Genomic DNA, 18,082 nt, shown 5'->3' on the forward strand with positions numbered 1-18,082 from the left:
AAGCACTTATTTGTTTAAATTTTTTCTCTTCCTCTCTTTGCACCAAACTCTATGACCAGGCTGTGCTTCTTTCTCCCATGTTCTCCCATGATTTCTGTCCCTGGCTTCTTTATTCTACCATACTGTATCTTTTTATATCCTCTCTCCATCTCACTCTTTTCTTCCTGTCTCCATTGGGTTGCTTATGCTCTGTGCAGACTTCATCGACAGGTACACCACTCCCAGAATGCCTTGGCATGACATTGCCTCAGTGGTTCATGGCAGAGCTGCGCGGGATGTGGCCAGGCACTTTATTCAGCGCTGGAACTTCACTAAGGTACTGTTTCAAGGCTAAGCTAACCTGGGCTCGTATAACACAGACACGCAGCTGCTAACGGCTAACCCAGCTCGTAACATTAATGGTGTTGGTTTCCTCTGCCTGCGTGATGCATTTAACGTGAGATTGAGACCTGTGCTTGCCTGGATGAGTGTATACTTTCCTGGCTAAGAGGTGTGTGCTGTGTTAAACTGACTCACCCAGTCGCTGTTTTGTTAGCGTCTGAAGATGGCTGCGACCTTCGCTCCGGGTCCACTGCTCCGCGTCTTCTGTCAGCGTCCTCGCCGGGCAGCCCCACTCTTCCTTGTTGTAGTTCACGTTTTCAGAGGTGTATTTACAAAAAAAAACAGGAATAGTCTTCCAGCGTCTTTGTCTTCAATAGCGTGGTAGCATCTGTTGGGCAGCCGTCCAATTGAGGCTCCCCGCCTCTACTTCCTGTCAATCACTTCACCTCAACCCATCTCCATGCCCGCCGTTTGCCCTGGGCTTAATCAGCATCACACAAAAGCACCCACCTCATGTGACGTGTCTGTCTAACCCTGTCAATCAGCTAACCACGCCAACTTCTCTAAAGACACTACACTGATATCATAACAGTACTGTAACACACACACACACACACACACACATTGTGCACATTAACAAACACAGGGATGTAGAATAGTATTAAAAGCTAAACTCGTTTGACTAAAAGTAAAATGAACTAGTAAAAGGTAAAAGTTTCTTTGTAGCCAGAATTTAACTACCTTTTCAGACAGATAGCCTATTCATTTAATTGCTTTATTTGTTTATTTCTAATGCTATTTAATAGTAATCAATAAATGAAATAGTAATCCTAGCAAGTAGTCGCTAACTAATGTAATTTAACTGGGGAAAATCATGAATTGTTGACTTAAAAAATTTAGAGAACAATACACACTAACCTGGCGAAATCCTAGGAAATGTCAGTTAAATGGAACAGTGGGACAAAATACCTTAATCGTCACACTTTTTCACTTTCCATGGCATTAACTTTTTCCTCCCATTTTCCTATTTTTTTTTACTCTTTTTCCATTTCTCCTCTAACCCTATATTAACTCTCTCTCTGGCAAATGTCTCCAACTGTCTCCACTACAGATCATGAAGCCAAAGTATCGCTCTCTTTCTTATCCGTTCCTGCTGCCCAAGTCTCACTCCACTGCCAATGAACTCCGATACCAAGTCCCTGACTGTGTCAATGCCAAAGTGCAGGTATGTGAACTGAAAAAGGACCATTTTTATCTTTAACTGCACTCATTAAACAACACATCTTGTGGAAATGTTTTATATAATTATATATTATACAAATATAATTTATAATTATACAAAATGAGAAATTGGGGCATACAACCAACCATTCACCAAGCCTTAAAAGAACCACTGGTTGAAAATTACAGAGAACAGTATAAACTCCCACTTTCCCACACTACTTTCCACATCCCAGTCCCAATCCCAATAATAGAGAATGAGCGTGAAAAAAAAAAAAAAAAAAACTCTCCATGGGCCAGAAAGTTATATAACTACAAATGTTTGCACAAACCATGGACACGCAAAGGTTTTAAGCCGAAAGGAACCATCCTTTGAGAAATTTTGAAATGTTTCAAATACAATTTGAAATGTACAACTTCCCCATTTTTATCTTCTTTATCTACCACTAATAATACACACCCATTTTTAAAATATGTCTTACATGTTGGCTGTTTTTTATTAGAATATTTGCAGTGAAGTGAATGCCCTTACAGGAATTATTTACCGCTAATTATTCATTAATGTAAGCAGTATCGAACCAAAGTATTCGTTAGTTAGTTTATAGGTTTATACTGGTGTTTGGTATTACCTTATGATGATCACTGACTTTCAGTAGTCATGTTTTTATCATATAGGTACATTTAACCATGCAATTTGATTGTTTAAAGACACACTCACACCTGTTGTCAACTCATTTCCTCTATATAGCTCTTATTTATCTATACTATAATGTGTAGGTGTTGCGGTCCGCAGCAGATTGGTCGGCAGGCATAAAGTACCACGAGGAGTCCATCCACAATGCCTACATCCAGGTCATCGCTAAGAGCAAACACTACATCTACATAGAGGTAAAACAGCAGTGAGACCAGGGTATCAGAAGAATCATAATCACAATCAGAAAAGCTTATTATTGCCACAGGGGGTGGTGATGGCACAGTGGATATGACACATTCCTTTGGTGTGGGAGACCAGGGTTCGATTCCCACTGTGATACATCAACCAATGTGTCCCCTGAGCAAGACACTTAACCACTAGTTGCTCCAGAGGCGTGCAACCTCTGACATGTATAGCAAATGTAAGTCGCTTTGGATAAAAGCGTCAGCTAAATGACATGTAATGTAACAATAAGTACACTTATGTGGTGGTGACAAGGTGCATACACAAATAAACATTAATATAAGGGGTGGGCTTTAGCTCACCCAGTAAGAGTGTTCGCTCCATGTAGGCTGAGTCCTGCAGCGGCGTGGGTTCAAATCTGACCTGCTGCCCTTTGGTGCGTGTCATCCCCCATCTCTCTCCCCCTTTCATTTCTATCCACTGTCACTATATAATAAAGTGAAAAATCCCCCCCAAAAAAAGAAACATTAAAATAAACAATAAATACAGATAAATAAAGGTTGAGTGCAAAATTTGCAAAGAATATAATGGGCAATGGGCAGATGTCCAGGATGAAGGTTAGTGCAAGTGTAGTGGCTAGGGATTGTGGGGTGGGGGGTTAAGAGTCAGTGTCAGTGGGGGTCCAGGGCCTCGTTGGTAAGGAAAAAAGAGAGTTAAGCTAAATTCTTGAGAGGCTTGTTTTTAATGTCAGTAATGACTTTGCTCCACTGAGATTCAGTAATGTCATCAATGTACTCTGTGACTCTCTCATTGTGGAATGAAATGCTTCTCTGCTCTGTAACTTTGTTCTCCCCTCTCCTATCAGAACCAGTTCTTCATCAGTTGTGCCGACAACAAGACGGTGTACAACAAGATCGGAGATGCCATCATTGAAAGGATCATCAGAGCGCACAAGTACTTCCCTTTCTTTAAATGATTTGTTATTTAAGTAGTCCTTGTGGTTATAGGAAGGAAGGTTTTTATGTTTTTACGTTTTTACGTGCTGGGTACAAGTCTCCTCTCTTCTTCTACTTCTGCTTCTCACATCTTAGCACTGCTTGCCTGTGTCTTTGTGTAACTGATGGGTGTTTGCTCACAGGGAGGGTAAGAAGTACCGTGTGTATGTGGTCACCCCCCTGCTTCCTGGCTTTGAGGGGGACATCACCACAGGAGGAGGGAACGCCATTCAGGCTGTCATGCACTTCAACTACAGGTGGACCACATGACACTTGAATAACATTTGAATAAGTCTGATGTTATATTGAAAGAGGAAATGTGAAGGGAAATGAGAAAGCAGATGCGGGAGTGTCATTAGAATTCCATTGTGTTATCTTTCAAGTTGATTTGAGTCTAGGATGGACAATATTTCCATGCTTTATTGATGAGTTTTAATCTCCTGCCTCCTCAGAACCATGATCAGAGGAGAATACTCAATCATCTCCCAGCTGAAAAAGGAGAGTAAGTACAAGAATAAACTATAACATTAAATGTTGTGATAACTAATAAAAAGGTTAGAGTTTGAAAAGTGCTAGTCGGGGCAGCTGAGTGTGCGCCCCGTGTAGGCTCAGTCCTTTGCAGCGGCCCTGGTTCGAATCCGACCTGCAGCCCCTTTCTGCGTGTCATCCCCTCTCTTTCTCTCCCCCCTTTCCTGTCTATCCACTGTCACTATCGAATAAAGGGAAAAGCCCCAAATAAAATAATAATAACAAAAATGTAAAGGAGAAAAGAGAAGTGCTAGTCTCGCATTTCCAGACCTATCTCCACAGCACTGTGGAGTAAGGTCTGGCTACACCACAGATACATTCTGGGATAGGAGAAAAAAAGGCCCTGGGTTGTTTGCATTTCTTTAAACCAATTAAAATCGTTTTGGGTGGCGCTAAGCTCCGGACACAGCGACAGTGGCTCTGCAGAATGGTCTCGGGAAGGAACTTGTTTTTGTGAAACATTTGCACCCATGCAAAAAAAACACAACATACAATATTAAATGAAGCTACCTGTATACACAATAGAGTAACGTGAGCTATGTAAATTAGCTGGATACATGGTTAAAAGTCATTTGCTCTTACCAGTGTATCGCTATGTGTGTTTTTTCCATAGAAATCCCCACCAATTGGTCCCAAAATTTCCTAGTTAGAGAGTAAATGCCGTAAACAAATTCTTTTTAAATCTTTACATTCATTCCTGAATTGCCCCCTAATATCTCCTCTCCTCTCCTCTCCCAGTGGATGACCATTGGATGAACTACATCTCCTTTGCTGGCCTGCGAACTCACGCTGAGCTGGAGGGACGCCTGGTCACAGAGCTCATCTACGTGCACAGCAAGATGCTCATCGCTGACGACAACACAGTCATCATCGGTCAGTCTCTCATCGGCTCTCTTCTGTCTCACTCTCGCTCTTTCTCGTTCTGTCTCTTTTTTCTTTTGTTTCATATGTATAACCAACTACTATTTGAGGCAACTAGCCTTGCTGCCTTGACACCAATTGAGATAAATCTAAAAATATGGCTTCATTTCTGTATAGTTCACCATGTGTGCAGCTAACAAACGAGCATACAAATACTGTTTAAATATGTGGTGGCTGCCGCAACATAGCTCTCCTGCGCCCTCTGCTGGCTATAAAGGCGCAGCTCACTCTCTCAAAGTACTTCAACAACAATCAACAAATGAAAAGGCTGCAAATCATTCTGAAATGCTCTCCTTTCACGTTTTTTTTCTTCTTTTTTAGGCATTAGTGTAAGTTTAGTTGTATTTACACAGACCATATTAATAAGTCAAAAAGGCCTAAGGTTTGTCGGTTTATAGAACCATAACATTATTGTTTTTTATAGCATGGTTAAGATGACTGCAGAGATCCAGCTTCCATCTTTTGTTCTGCGTATTTGTTTTAGGTTCTGCTAACATCAACGACAGAAGCATGCTGGGTAAACGTGACAGCGAAGTGGCTGTGATTGTTGAGGACTCCGAAAAGGTGGCTTCGATGATGGATGGACAGGAGTATGACGCTGGACCCTATGCACTTCAGCTTCGCCTTGAATGCTTCAGGTGTGTGTGTGTGTGTGTGTGTGTGTGTGTGTGTGTGTGTGTGTGTGTGTGTGTGTGTGTGTGTGTGTGTGTGGGGGGGGCGCGATAAATAAATAAAGTGATAAAGTTATTTCATAATAAATGTACTCTATTTCTCATTTCTCACTGTCTTTAATTGCTTATGTACAGTGGGGGAAATAAGTATTTGACCCCTTGCTGATTTTGCAGGTTTGCCCACTTACAAAGAATGCAAAAATCTACAATTTTAATCATATGTACATTCTAACAGTGAAAGACAGAATCCCAAAGAAAATTCCAGAAAATCACATCATATGAATTTATTAAAATTGATAACCATCTGATGAGGAAAAACAAGTATTTGACCCCCTGGACAAACAGCAAGTATTCTGGCTCCTACAAGCCAGTTAGTCTTTCTTTAAGACACAGCCCCAATCGAACCAATTATCTACATCAAATATACCTGCCTCACCTCGTTACCTGTATAAAAGACACCTGTGAACACCCAAACAACCAGCATCCAACATCACTACCATGGGCAAGACCAAAGAGCTTTCTACGGACATCAGGGACAAGATTGTTGATCTGCACAAGGCTGGGATGGGCTACAAGAGAATCGGAAAGCAACTTGGAGAGAAAAGATCAACTGTCGGTGCAGTTATCAGGAAATCGAAGAAGCACCACACCACCGCCAACCTCCCTCGATCTAGGCCTCCACACAAGATCTTGCCTCGTAGGGTGTCACTGATCATGCGAACGGTGAGGAATCATCCCAAAACCACAAGGGGGGAACTGATGAATCAACTGAAGGCAGCTGGGACCACAGTTACAAAAGAAACGGTTGGTAACACACTACGCCGTCATGGATTGAAATCCTGCAGCGCACGCAAGGTCCCCTGCTCAAGAAGAAACATGTACAGGCCCGCATGAAGTTCGCCATTCACCACCTGGACGACTCAGAAGAGGCCTGGAAGAAGGTGATGTGGTCAGATGAGACCAAAATAGAACTTTTTGGCCTCAACTCAACTCGTCGTGTTTGGAGGGCAAAGAACACCGAGTACAACCCAAAGAACACCATCCCCACCGTCAAGCATGGCGGTGGCAACATCATGCTTTGGGGGTGCTTTTCAGCCAAGGGGACGGGACAACTCCATCGTATTGAGGGGAGGATGGGCGGGGCCATGTATCGTGGAATTCTGGACCGATATCTCCTTCCCTCAGTGAGAGAGCTGAAGATGGGTCGAGGATGGGTGTTTCAGCACGACAACGACCCTAAGCACACCGCCAAAGCAACAAAAGAGTGGCTGAAGAAGAAGCACATCAAGGTTCTGGAGTGGCCTAGCCAGTCTCCAGACCTGAATCCGATTGAAAATCTTTGGAGGGAGCTTAAAATTCGAGTTGCCAGGTGACAACCTCGGAACCTGAATGATTTGGAGGCTGTCTGCAGGGAGGAGTGGGCCAACATCCCTGCCGAAATGTGCACAAACCTTGTCACCAACTATAAAAACCGTTTGACATCTGTGCTGGCCAATAATGGCTTTTCTACAAAATATTAACATGGTGTTTGTCCAGGGGGTCAAATACTTGTTTTTCCTCATCAGATGGTTATCAATTTTAATAAATTCATATGATGTGATTTTCTGGAATTTTCTTTGGGATTCTGTCTTTCACTGTTAGAATGTACATATGATTAAAATTGTAGATTTTTGCATTCTTTGTAAGTGGGCAAACCTGCAAAATCAGCAAGGGGTCAAATACTTATTTCCCCCACTGTATAGTTCATTTACTTTTACTCTTTCACTAGTTGTATATGCCTCTTATTTATTTTATTTTGTACTTCTCCGTCTCTACTAATTTCTGTCTTGTGCTGCGGCAACACCTGAATTTCCCCCTCTGGGGATCAATAAAGGTATATCTTATCTTATCTTATTTCATCTTATCTTATCTTCTGTTTCTGAACAGGACTATACTCGGAGGTCACACTGACACCAGTATTGACCTGTCTGACCCCATCAGTGAGCGCTTCTATAAGGAGGTGTGGATGACCACAGCTGGCCGCAACGCCACCATTTATGAGAAGGTATGGACCAACATAATTGGTTTAGGGGGACATTTGCCAAAAAATAAGTCATGACTCATGAGGCTGAGGAATTAGCACATGTGCCAGATGTTTTTTTGATAGGTACGTACTGTAACTTAAACATAATTTGCAGATGTCAACAAAAATATATATGTGGATTTATTGTGTCTGCTGAAACCTTACGAGTTACTCTAGTTCAATTCAATTTTATTTATAGTATCAAATCATATCATAGGTTATCTCGAGACACTTTACAGATAGAGTAGGTCTAGACCACACTCTATAATTTACAAAGCCCCAACAATTACAGTAATTCCCACAAGAGCAAGCAGTGCGACAGTGGCGAGGAAAAACTCCCTCTTGGGAAGAAACCTCGGACAGACCCAGGCTCTTGGTAGGCGGTGTCTGACGGGCCGGTTGGGGGTGTGATGAACAGTGGCAATAGTAGTCACATTAATAATGGAACAGTGACTGGATGTAGCGGGAAGCTGCAGGGTTCAGCAGGAAGCAGCAGGGTTCAGCAGGAAGCAGCATGACATTGCAGGGCACCGCTGAGCTCAGCAGGGAGTGCAGCAGGACCACGGCGACAGCTGGAACCAGGATCTTGGTGCCAACGTTCTCCAAGGAAATACGCTGGGGGAAAAAACATAAGGACTCTGGGGAGTAAACTCCCCAGAAGCTAGGATTAGTAACAAGCATTTCTGGGACAGGATACACACAAATAGTAATAGTAATAGTAATAGAAAGGGAGAGGAGAGAGCAGCTCAGTGTGTCAAAGGAAGGAAGGAAGTCCCCCGGCAGTCTAGAACTATAACAGCGTAACTATAACAGCGTAACTAAGAGAGACAGGTCATAAGGAGAGGTAGCTTTTTCGGGCTTAGAACTCTCCCCCTGCCGGATCGGGCTTGGCTGGCCTGTCTCCCTCTACTTTGTTATGTATTATTAATCTAACAATTATGAAGAGAAGCAGGTGGGCCAGTTAGGTGGACACTGCAACTCCTCACTCCCTAACTATAAGCTTTATCAAATAGAAGAGTTTTAAGTTCATTCTTGAAAGCGATTACAGTTTCTGCCCCCCGAACCCAGATCGGGAGCTGGTTCCATAGGAGAGGAGCCTGATAACTGAAGGCTCTTGCTCCCATTCTACTTTTAGAGACTCTAGGTACCACCAGAAACTCTGCATTCTGGGAGCGCAGTGCTCTAGTGGGACAATAGGGTATTAGGAGCTCTTCTAGATATGATGGTGCTAGACCATTTAGAGCTTTGTAGGTCAAGAGAAGGATTTTAAACTCAATCCTGGATTCAACAGGAAGCCAGTGCAGAGAAGCTAATACAGGAGAAATATGATCTCTTTTCTTAGTTCTTGTGAGAACACGCGCTGCAGCATTCTGGATCAGCTGGAGAGTCTTAAGGGACTTATTTGAGCAACCTGACAGTAGGGAATTACAATACTCCAGCCTGGACGTAACAAATGCATGGACTAGTTTTTCAGCGTCGTTTTGAGACAGGATATTCCTAATTTTGGCAATGTTACGAAGATGAAAAAAAAGCTGTTCTTGAGGTTTGTTTTAGATTGTCATTAAAGGATATATCCTGATAGTTGTTAGTAGGGGCTATGTGAAAATACATGGTCCTGTGTATATTTGACCTCTTCACTAAAAATATAAATTTGTCAGAGTTTCCCTCTGACTGGCACCCCGGCAAGGTCAAACCGTTACAATATATAGAACAAGTCAGCGGGTAAATTTCCGAAAGCAAAGTTCAGGATTCACCAAAGAATCGGACATGAGGTTCAGTGGGGCTCTTGCCATCCATTCGGTTATATCATACATTATTATACTCGGCTAACATCAGGCAAACAAGAGCATCTGCCAGAGGCAACTATGTAGTACAGCACAGGTCCATTGAATTTGGCCGGTCAGCCTTTACCATTAGAGCTACAATCTTTTGGAACACAATATCAAATCATGACTGCAACATAACCAACCATGTGACCATTAAAGGAACACGCCGACTTATTGGAAATTTAGCTTATTCACCGTAACCCCCAGAGTAAGACAAGTCCATACATATCCTTCTCATCTCCGTGCGTCCTGTAACGCTGCCTGACGGTTCCAGCATTAGCTTAGCCCAGCACAGATCCTGCAGGTAACTGGTTCCAACTAGCCTACTGCTCCCAATTGTGACAAAAGTGACAAAATAACGCCAACATGTTCCTATTTACATGTTGTGATTTGTAGAGTCTGGCGTGTGTACAAAAACAACGTAACATGAGACACAGCCGTCTTCTAACAGTAAACAAACCAGGAACTATATTCTCAGACAGGCTTGCTGTGAGCATATCACTCCGCCCAAGTACTATATTCTTCCGCCTGAGAATATAGTTCCCGGTTTGTTTACAGTTAGAAGATGGCTGTGTCTCATGTTACATTGTTTTTTGTACACGCTGTGACTATAAATCACAACATGTAAATAGGAACATGTTGGCGTTATTTTGTCACTTATTCGGAGCAGTAGGATTGCTGGAACCATTCACCTGCAGGATCCGTGCTGGCCTGATGCCGCTGGAGCCGTCAGACAGCCGGAGATGAGAAGGGTATGTATCGACTTGTCTAACTCTGGGGGTTACGGTGAATAAGCTAAATTCCCAATAAGTCGGCGTGTTCCTTTAACCAATCATGTTTTGCAGGATGTAATGTTTTAAATGGAAAGAGCTTTTATTTTGATATGATGTGGCCTTTCGTGTTTATTCTCTGTTCCCCTGTCTGAAGCATAACATTTAATGCCATACCTCCTTTGTGGATTTGCCTGCCCAGGGCCTGTTGATGAAATGTCTATTGGGCTAACTCTGGGTCAGTCAATGACTGTCCATTGTCCCTGTTAAATAAACAAAAACAGAAATAAATAAATTCATCCACAATCATTTCCTTTGGATCAGTGAAAAAATCGACTTTGCTGTTCTTAAATTCAGTTATTAACTAAATAACGATTTATCCTCTGTACAGTGGCCATTTTGGGACATCCCCAAAGTCATTGGGATATGTCCTCAGGGAAATATAGTGGCAAATATCATGGCAGTCTATCCAAATAGCTGTTGAGGTATTTCACCATCAACCACGACGGCCTGGCCAACTGACCAACATTGCAATCCCAAGAGCCGTGTAAGAGTGGCTACAAGCTAGTGCTTCAGTTAAAGACAGCACTATGTTAAACAGTACATACTGTATGTGTGTGTTTTTCTGCAGGTATTTCGTTGCCTTCCTTCATCCCTGGTGAGGAACATGTCCGAGCTGGAGCAGTACCAGTCCAAACCGGGTTTGGCCCAGACCGACCTGGGCCGCGCTCAGGAGGAGCTGCGCAAAATCCGAGGCTTCCTGGTCCAGTTTCCTCTGGACTTCCTGTCTGAGGAGAACCTCATGCCCTCTGTTGGAACGAAGGAGTCCATGGTCCCAACTGAGATCTGGACATAAAAGGATGTGCTACTGCCAGCCACTGGAACATTGGATTTAAATTATTTCTTGAGTATCTTCGAGGGAAGTATCTGGATTATGGTTGTCATCAAATGTGAAATATTGGATTATTGGAGAGGTCGCCTTTTAATCCAGAGATGAGAGTCTCCTCTGGATTGATATGACTGCTGGGCATTGACAAATCTCTCAAATCTGTTTCTACTGAAAAACACTAAACCGTAGTTAAAGGTTATTGGGGTAAGCATTAAAGTGCTCATATTATGCTCATTTTCAGGTTCATAATTGTATTTAGAGGTTATATCAGAATAGGTTTATGTGGTATAATTTTCAAAAAACACCATATATTTGTTGTACTGCACATTGCTGCAGCTCCTCTTTTCACCCTGTGTGTTGAGCTCTCTGTTTTAGCAACAGAGTGAGGCATCTCACTTGTGTTCCTATCTTTGTTGGGAGTCACACGTGCGCAGTTTCTAGGTAAGGACTATTAGCCAGTCAGAAGCAGAGTATGGGGGAGTGCCACACTAGCAGCTAGGCGAGCATTATAACATGTGTTATAAAGTGACGCACGTTCGTCACGGAAGTAAAGGCTGGACTACAATAGAGCTGTTTGGAGCAGTTTGTGAACAGTGTTTTCTGTTGGAGATGGTAAGTCCCTTTGCCCCTATTACATGCACAAAAAAGATATATAACACAATAAAGGAAAGGGAAAAAGCCAAAAAGCATAATATGAGCACTTTAACACTTTTGGGATGTATAAAGAACAAAAACATATCACACTTGAGGACAACATTTATGACTGCATTCAGGCTGTGGAGATGAAAAACAGGCACATCAACTTTGGGTTTTGGGAATCAACTCTACTCTGCACTATTAGACCTTTTGGATGTTGGAAAAGCTCACAAGACAGCGAGGATTTCTGAGAAACCAGGGTGAGGCGGTAGTAAAGTTTTTGACAATGACACTAATAAATAGCTGCCTCATTGTTTAAAATGGTCAAAACAAAAACAGAGAGAGTGATGCATGTGATTTACTGAGTTTGTGGTGTATGCTCAGAAGGTGCTTTAGTGCTGTGTATGCTGTTTATGAGCTCACAGAGGACTTGGTAAGCTGCTTCAAATGAGTTTAAAAGCTAGTTATCTCAGATGCATCTTAAGGATCTTTTCTGTTAAACAAATGTAAACGTTGAGAAAGTGACTCTTAACTCTTAACTGTAGATATCTTCTTTGGAAAAAAATGCTTCCTAGTTATGATTGTCAGTTGACATGTCTTTGGCAAGCAGTTTTACAATGTGTCACGCAATCCACACCATTTTCTCAGGTGCCAAATTATACTCAGCAGTGAACACATGTTGTTGAATACTTTCAGTACCTGCAGATGATGTAAAGGATTGTAAAAAGGATTGTTAACATATATAGCCTATGTCTTCTTGTGTTTTATACAAGCCATGTATTCATAGTATGCACTAAGTAACGCCACTCTCTCTCTCACTAATTTACAGATCTGCTCTCTCATTGCATTGCTTGCATTTCCTCAAATTAAGTGGCTTAAGTGGGATTAGAGGTCCAGGAACCCTGAAAAGCTTTGTCTTATCATTGGCAGAGGAAGACTAGTTTAAATGATTGTTTCCACTCACAATGAATTCTCCTCAGCCTGTGAAACCAGTTGTATAATGTATTGTGTGCCTCTGAAGGAAGCTTTCCAAAGTTGAGTAGAAGTAGGAAATAAATACTCAAAATCAATCTCTGCCTTTGTGAGCAACACTAAATTGCTGGAGTACCAGTAACACAAAATCTAATGTATTTGTCCAGGATGGACAGAGTAACAGATACACCTGAAGTCCAATCCAAGAGCCCTATAATACCTTTCGTAAAAATTCTAGTAGTTTTGTAGTAGTTGTACTGGACAAATCCAACACGTGTGATAGCTCTTTACTGTGCAGCACATGTACAGAGACAATTTTACAACAGTGGTGCATGATTTTACTAACTGTGCTCAAATCATGTTAACACGATTGCTATAATGCATGTACCAATCACATCTCCGAAAAGAAGCCTACATATTTCCTGCCAAAGGTGTTTTGTGACAGATAATTATTAGACACGAGGTCTGAACTTTACTGCTGAGATCAAAGTGTTGAGCTGATCCAGGTACAAAGCTTATTCAGCTCCGTTACATCCTACTGTGTTCAGAGGGGTGAGTAGAAGACGATTGTGGTTGAGATGATCAAAGGCTGAAAAGGTTGTGGTAAATAAGATCAGAGGCTGGATGAGACAATCGGCCCGCACATTCAAATGAGTAATTTCCTCTTTGCTCAGCAGATGGTGCTAGCTTCTTAAAAACAGTTTGTGTACAGAAGTCCAATACAGGCCCTTCAGTTGTGCTGTCTATTTTTCTCAGTCTTATGGCGACGGCTTTCTATTAAGTGAAGAAATACAGTACAGTGTTTGAAACAATGTAAACAATGAAAATAAAAAAACAAACAATATTTTTCATATAGCATGCAACTAAACACTGTCCTTTGAAGATCACAGTTTGAAATCGCTTGTTATGTTTCCAGTTTACTGGCAGTTCCAGTGGTTTTCTTGATGAAGCTTTTTACTCCGAGTGAAAATGAATTCTCCTCTATTGTACTGTAATGTAACACAGCCTGTTTCTGTCAAAGGGTATGTGAGCTACAGTATGGAGCAATTGTTGTAATTTGTATATGCGGATGTATGGAATATTTTTTATATTTGTCACAGTGTCTTGTTTGATTACCAGCCTGCTCTAAATGTGAAGTTAAAGAACCATGCCTTCTTCAGAATCCCATCTGTGTTCAGTTATTGTGACGTACACATAACATGCCACAGCTAAGCTGTTGAAACCATAATGGCTGGCTTTGAAACTACAAGGAAGAGGAGTACTGCAAATCCAAAACATAAACGGTTTCATTTCTCAGAGATCCTTTGTACTTTCATCAATAGGCCACACAACCTTTAATAATTACATACATAACACACCCGACATGTGAATCACTGGCATTTATTTAACAGAAGCAGACAGTAACTGCATTGTATGGGATCCGATAATGAAAAATAGATTTTAATGGGACCAGGAATTTGAATGTTAGCTGAAGTGATAATGAATGAAAACATGACAGCCTTTGTTTTGACAAAGACAAACCGTTTTACTTTTCGGTTTGTACTGATTTTGACATCACTTTATTGTTTACCAGAGCTGTATTGGTCATTGCATTATCAGTGGAATATTCTTTAAACATGTATTTTTTTAAATGTGTGGTATGGATGGTTGTGGATTTGTAACTAAACCCATTTTTCTTTATCGTAACCATTGCGCAGCAGTCTTTTCCGTCAACTTTATGTAACCCTCAATTCAGCTGATCTTGCTTCCACTGTTTATGCACAATACATTTTTTTTGTACAGTGAAAGAATTCCTAGTTTGTTCGTGTAACACAGTGTAACTCAATAATTTCAGTGGCTAACAAATAAAATTATTATTCTTTATTTATTTTTCTTTATGGAATACTTTCATTCTAGTTGACGGAAGAAAATTTTTAGAAATATTAGGTCTTGCCACTGTTTTGCTTCTATGTTCAGGTTTAATGTTATTAATGCAAAAGTCTCAAATACAAAAAAACTGAGTTTAACTGCAAGTAATCTTCATGGGTGAAATGAAGCTTGAAGCTGCTGATTCCAGTGAAATCTACTTTCTGTGCCAAGTCTTATGAAATAACCAGAAAGTCTACTTCAGGTTGTTTTCCTAAGGCTGAAGTAGTGATGTAAAACTGGGCAGTCCTCCTCAGACCTGAGGGCAGAGATGCTCAGGTGCTTAGTTCCAACTTAAAACGTAGCTCCTATAGTGGGAATATAAAATCATTGTTTCCTATCAGCTGCCATTACCTTGATGATGTCGTCAGGGTTATCCTAGCTTGAACTTGTAACTTTTGAGTGTTTAACAGGAGGCCTGTGTTACGAACTGGTGGTGTTAAAAAGAGTTGGTGTAAAGAAGGACTCTATTGGGTTGCATTATGGGAAACGTGGGTGGAATCTAGTGTTTTTGCATCTTCCCCCAATATACTAAGGACTAAAACAAAAGGAATAGCAACTAGTAACTACAGCTGTCAAATATATAATAACCCCTTCAGACTGGGTAACATTTTTATTTTTTAACTGATTCTGACTCCTCTCCAACATAAAAACAAAGTGGAAAAAACACATTTTTGGTAACTCATGTTTTTAATAGTATTTTTTCATGTCCATTCCAATGGACGCCACGACGAGATGGGCGTAAAATGTTTTTCCACATAGTAATCAATCAGGTATGACCTAAACATCTTGAACTGGATGTTTGCATGGTTTTGAGTCTCTGTACAGTTCTGCACATGAACTTGATAAGGGTATCTCAGCGTGGGTAGGGAACAGCAGTGAGGTCATCACCAGGAAAACCCAGAGCCTGCAAGAAGATAGAGAAATGAAATTCCTGTACAGTATGGCATCTTGCATCTGGTAGCCTCTTTCTTTTCATCATAATTTGGAATGTGGTCAACCATGTCATACTGAACTTCACGTAGAGGCCTTACATCCTGGACTGGTCTGTGAGCTTGTCTGGGCCACATTCATCTTGAAATGGAGGAGATCCTGGATGTCTTTGTTCTAGATATTGGCCCTCTTTCTGTACGGTACAGACTGACAAGTTGATTAAGCAGGTCAACGCCGCCCATTGCTTCATTGTACAGCTTAACCACCTCTGGACGGGGGACACCATCAAAAATTGGGCCTTCTTTTTGTCCCACCGCTGCACTTCATTCATTCTGCCAACACCGACGAAGTTGGAGGCCATGACAACTGGTCTGTTGTCATACCATTTTACCAGTGCCACCTTACCATCACGGCTTACAACTTCATCACAGCTTCCTCAAGGCTTTTTGGCCAAATCTTTGTCAGACTGTAGAGGAAGCCTGGCAAAGCGAGAGACCCTTGCTGTCCCAGCGGCATGAATTTTCCTCTCCACTCCACTCCAGCTCCAAGTCCTAGCTGCTTCCTGTGCTCTTGTGCTCAGGAAGTCGTAGGCCATGCCACTTTTCCCACACAGGAAGTATATTTTCACCCCCATGCCTTTGCCTTTAATGAACTATTTGACAGACAGAGTTCCGCGAAATGGCACCATTTATTCATTAACGCAAAGGTTCTACTGCGTATGGCATCACAGAGAGGACGTACCTTGACAAACACATCATTGTTGTCAGCCGGCTTCCCCAAATTGTTGACCAAATGCAAATGTGACCGGAGCTGGAAGAATCTGTCACGGGGCATTGTGTTTTGAAAAATACCAATGTCCATCCCAGCTTCCCAGTACATGGAGACTCATGGCATTTTCATCACTCCCATAGCAAGGTGGAGACCGATTACATTTCTGATCTCTCCTGGACTTGTCGGTTTGAAACTTAGTGTACCACTTTGCTTGGCATAAACATTTGTGTCGTCGGCCATCAAATTGAAGATCTCATCTGGTATATACTGTTTGAAGTATTCATAGGGTCTCATTGGATAATCCTCATGAATTGGAGGATTCTCAAAGGAAGTGTCCGTGATTGTAGTGAACGGCCTGTGACGCCACTTGATTTCTCCCTTCCTGGTTACTGTCATCTCCTCCTGTCCTCCTCCTGTCCTCCTCTGTCACTACACTGTCTTTCTCCTCTATCTCAATCTCATTTGCCACATCAAGTTCTTCTGGCATGCATGTAACCTATCCACTGTCTCTCTGAATCTAATAACAAAACAATCACATTTTAACTCACTTTATGTATTCTTACTCTTGAACTATTATGCATTCTATTTAGATCTTACATATAAGACCTTCAATTGATAAAAACCACAAACTAAGAATTAAAGACACTCTTCGTTTCTAAACTTATCACCTATCTCACTCCTGGTTTCATCCTCCTCATTTCCTGAGTTCAAGGAGTCAAGTTCAGATAACTCTCCATTTAGAAGACGTTCAAGGAAGTCTTCGACTTTATACTCTACAAGAACATTATGTACAAAAAAATATATATTTAAAATTTTGTAATCATGAATAAATAAACTGTGACATCATACTTTACCTATGAAAAGCTTACAGGTATTTTGTTTCTTTATATACTGACACTAAATATGTGAGCGTTAGCTAAACCTGCCCACCTCCTGATGTCCATTGTAATGGACATAGGACTTTGAAAAAAATCCTATAAATTAATGATATATGTTCAAAATAACTTGAAATATTATCACTTATAACAGTTAAAATTATACTGACAGCAAATTTGCTTTGCCAGCATGAACATAAATTTATATTTTTGATTGAAAATGGGCACTTTTCTTCCCTCTCTGCAGTCGCTCCGCCATGCTTGTCTTGTCCGATCATGACCATTCCAATGGACACGTAATAAATATATATATATATATATATATATATATATATATATATATATATATATATATATAATAAATCAAGTGAGGTAAAGAGTAGGAATATTTATCTCTGAAATGTAGTGGAATGGAAGTCTAAATAGCATAAAAAGAATATGCCTCTGACAACCCCTTTAAGACAAAATCTAATTTCGATTTAAGTACAAGGTAAATTATTGGGAAACACTGGATGAACATAATAAGGCTTACATAATGAAGTAAATGAAAGTTTGGAAGTCAAAGGAGGAGTTGTCCACACCTGACAGCAGAGTAACAATGAAGTGACTCATTACTTGGAGACCCATATATTAGTTAATTAAGATCTCTTCTTTGGAAAAACCTCCTCTTGGTTATGATCGTCAGTTGACATGTCTTTGGCAAGCAGTTTTATTGTTTTTTGTGCCACGCCTTTTGCATATTTTTCTCAGGTGCCATATTATACTCACCAATAAACACATTTCATTGAATACTTTCAATACCTCAGAATTAGAATCAGAATCAGCTTTATTGGCCAGGTTTGCGTAAACAAACAAGGCATTTGACTCGGTTAATCTTTGCTCTCGAAGTACAAAACTCACTTAACATAC

At 41.1% G+C, this 18,082-nt stretch overlaps 1 protein-coding gene across 1 annotated transcript in view; it reads left to right on the plus strand.

Moving 5' to 3' along the window:
* The window catches only part of pld1a (phospholipase D1a), a 43,572-nt gene extending 32,213 nt beyond the window's left edge, over positions 1-11,359 (plus strand). The window contains exons 17-26 of the mRNA XM_028566704.1: positions 198-316; positions 1,433-1,546; positions 2,320-2,430; positions 3,285-3,373; positions 3,558-3,671; positions 3,867-3,916; positions 4,681-4,815; positions 5,348-5,501; positions 7,461-7,578; positions 10,824-11,359. Coding sequence (XP_028422505.1) covers positions 198-316; positions 1,433-1,546; positions 2,320-2,430; positions 3,285-3,373; positions 3,558-3,671; positions 3,867-3,916; positions 4,681-4,815; positions 5,348-5,501; positions 7,461-7,578; positions 10,824-11,048 — 1,229 coding nt within the window. The 3' untranslated portion in view covers positions 11,049-11,359. The remainder of the gene's footprint in view (positions 1-197; positions 317-1,432; positions 1,547-2,319; positions 2,431-3,284; positions 3,374-3,557; positions 3,672-3,866; positions 3,917-4,680; positions 4,816-5,347; positions 5,502-7,460; positions 7,579-10,823) is intronic.
* The last annotated feature ends 6,723 nt before the right edge of the window (positions 11,360-18,082 follow it).

This window comes from Perca flavescens, chromosome 20 (genome assembly GCF_004354835.1).
Source record: "Perca flavescens isolate YP-PL-M2 chromosome 20, PFLA_1.0, whole genome shotgun sequence".
Lineage (NCBI taxonomy): Eukaryota > Metazoa > Chordata > Actinopteri > Perciformes > Percidae > Perca > Perca flavescens.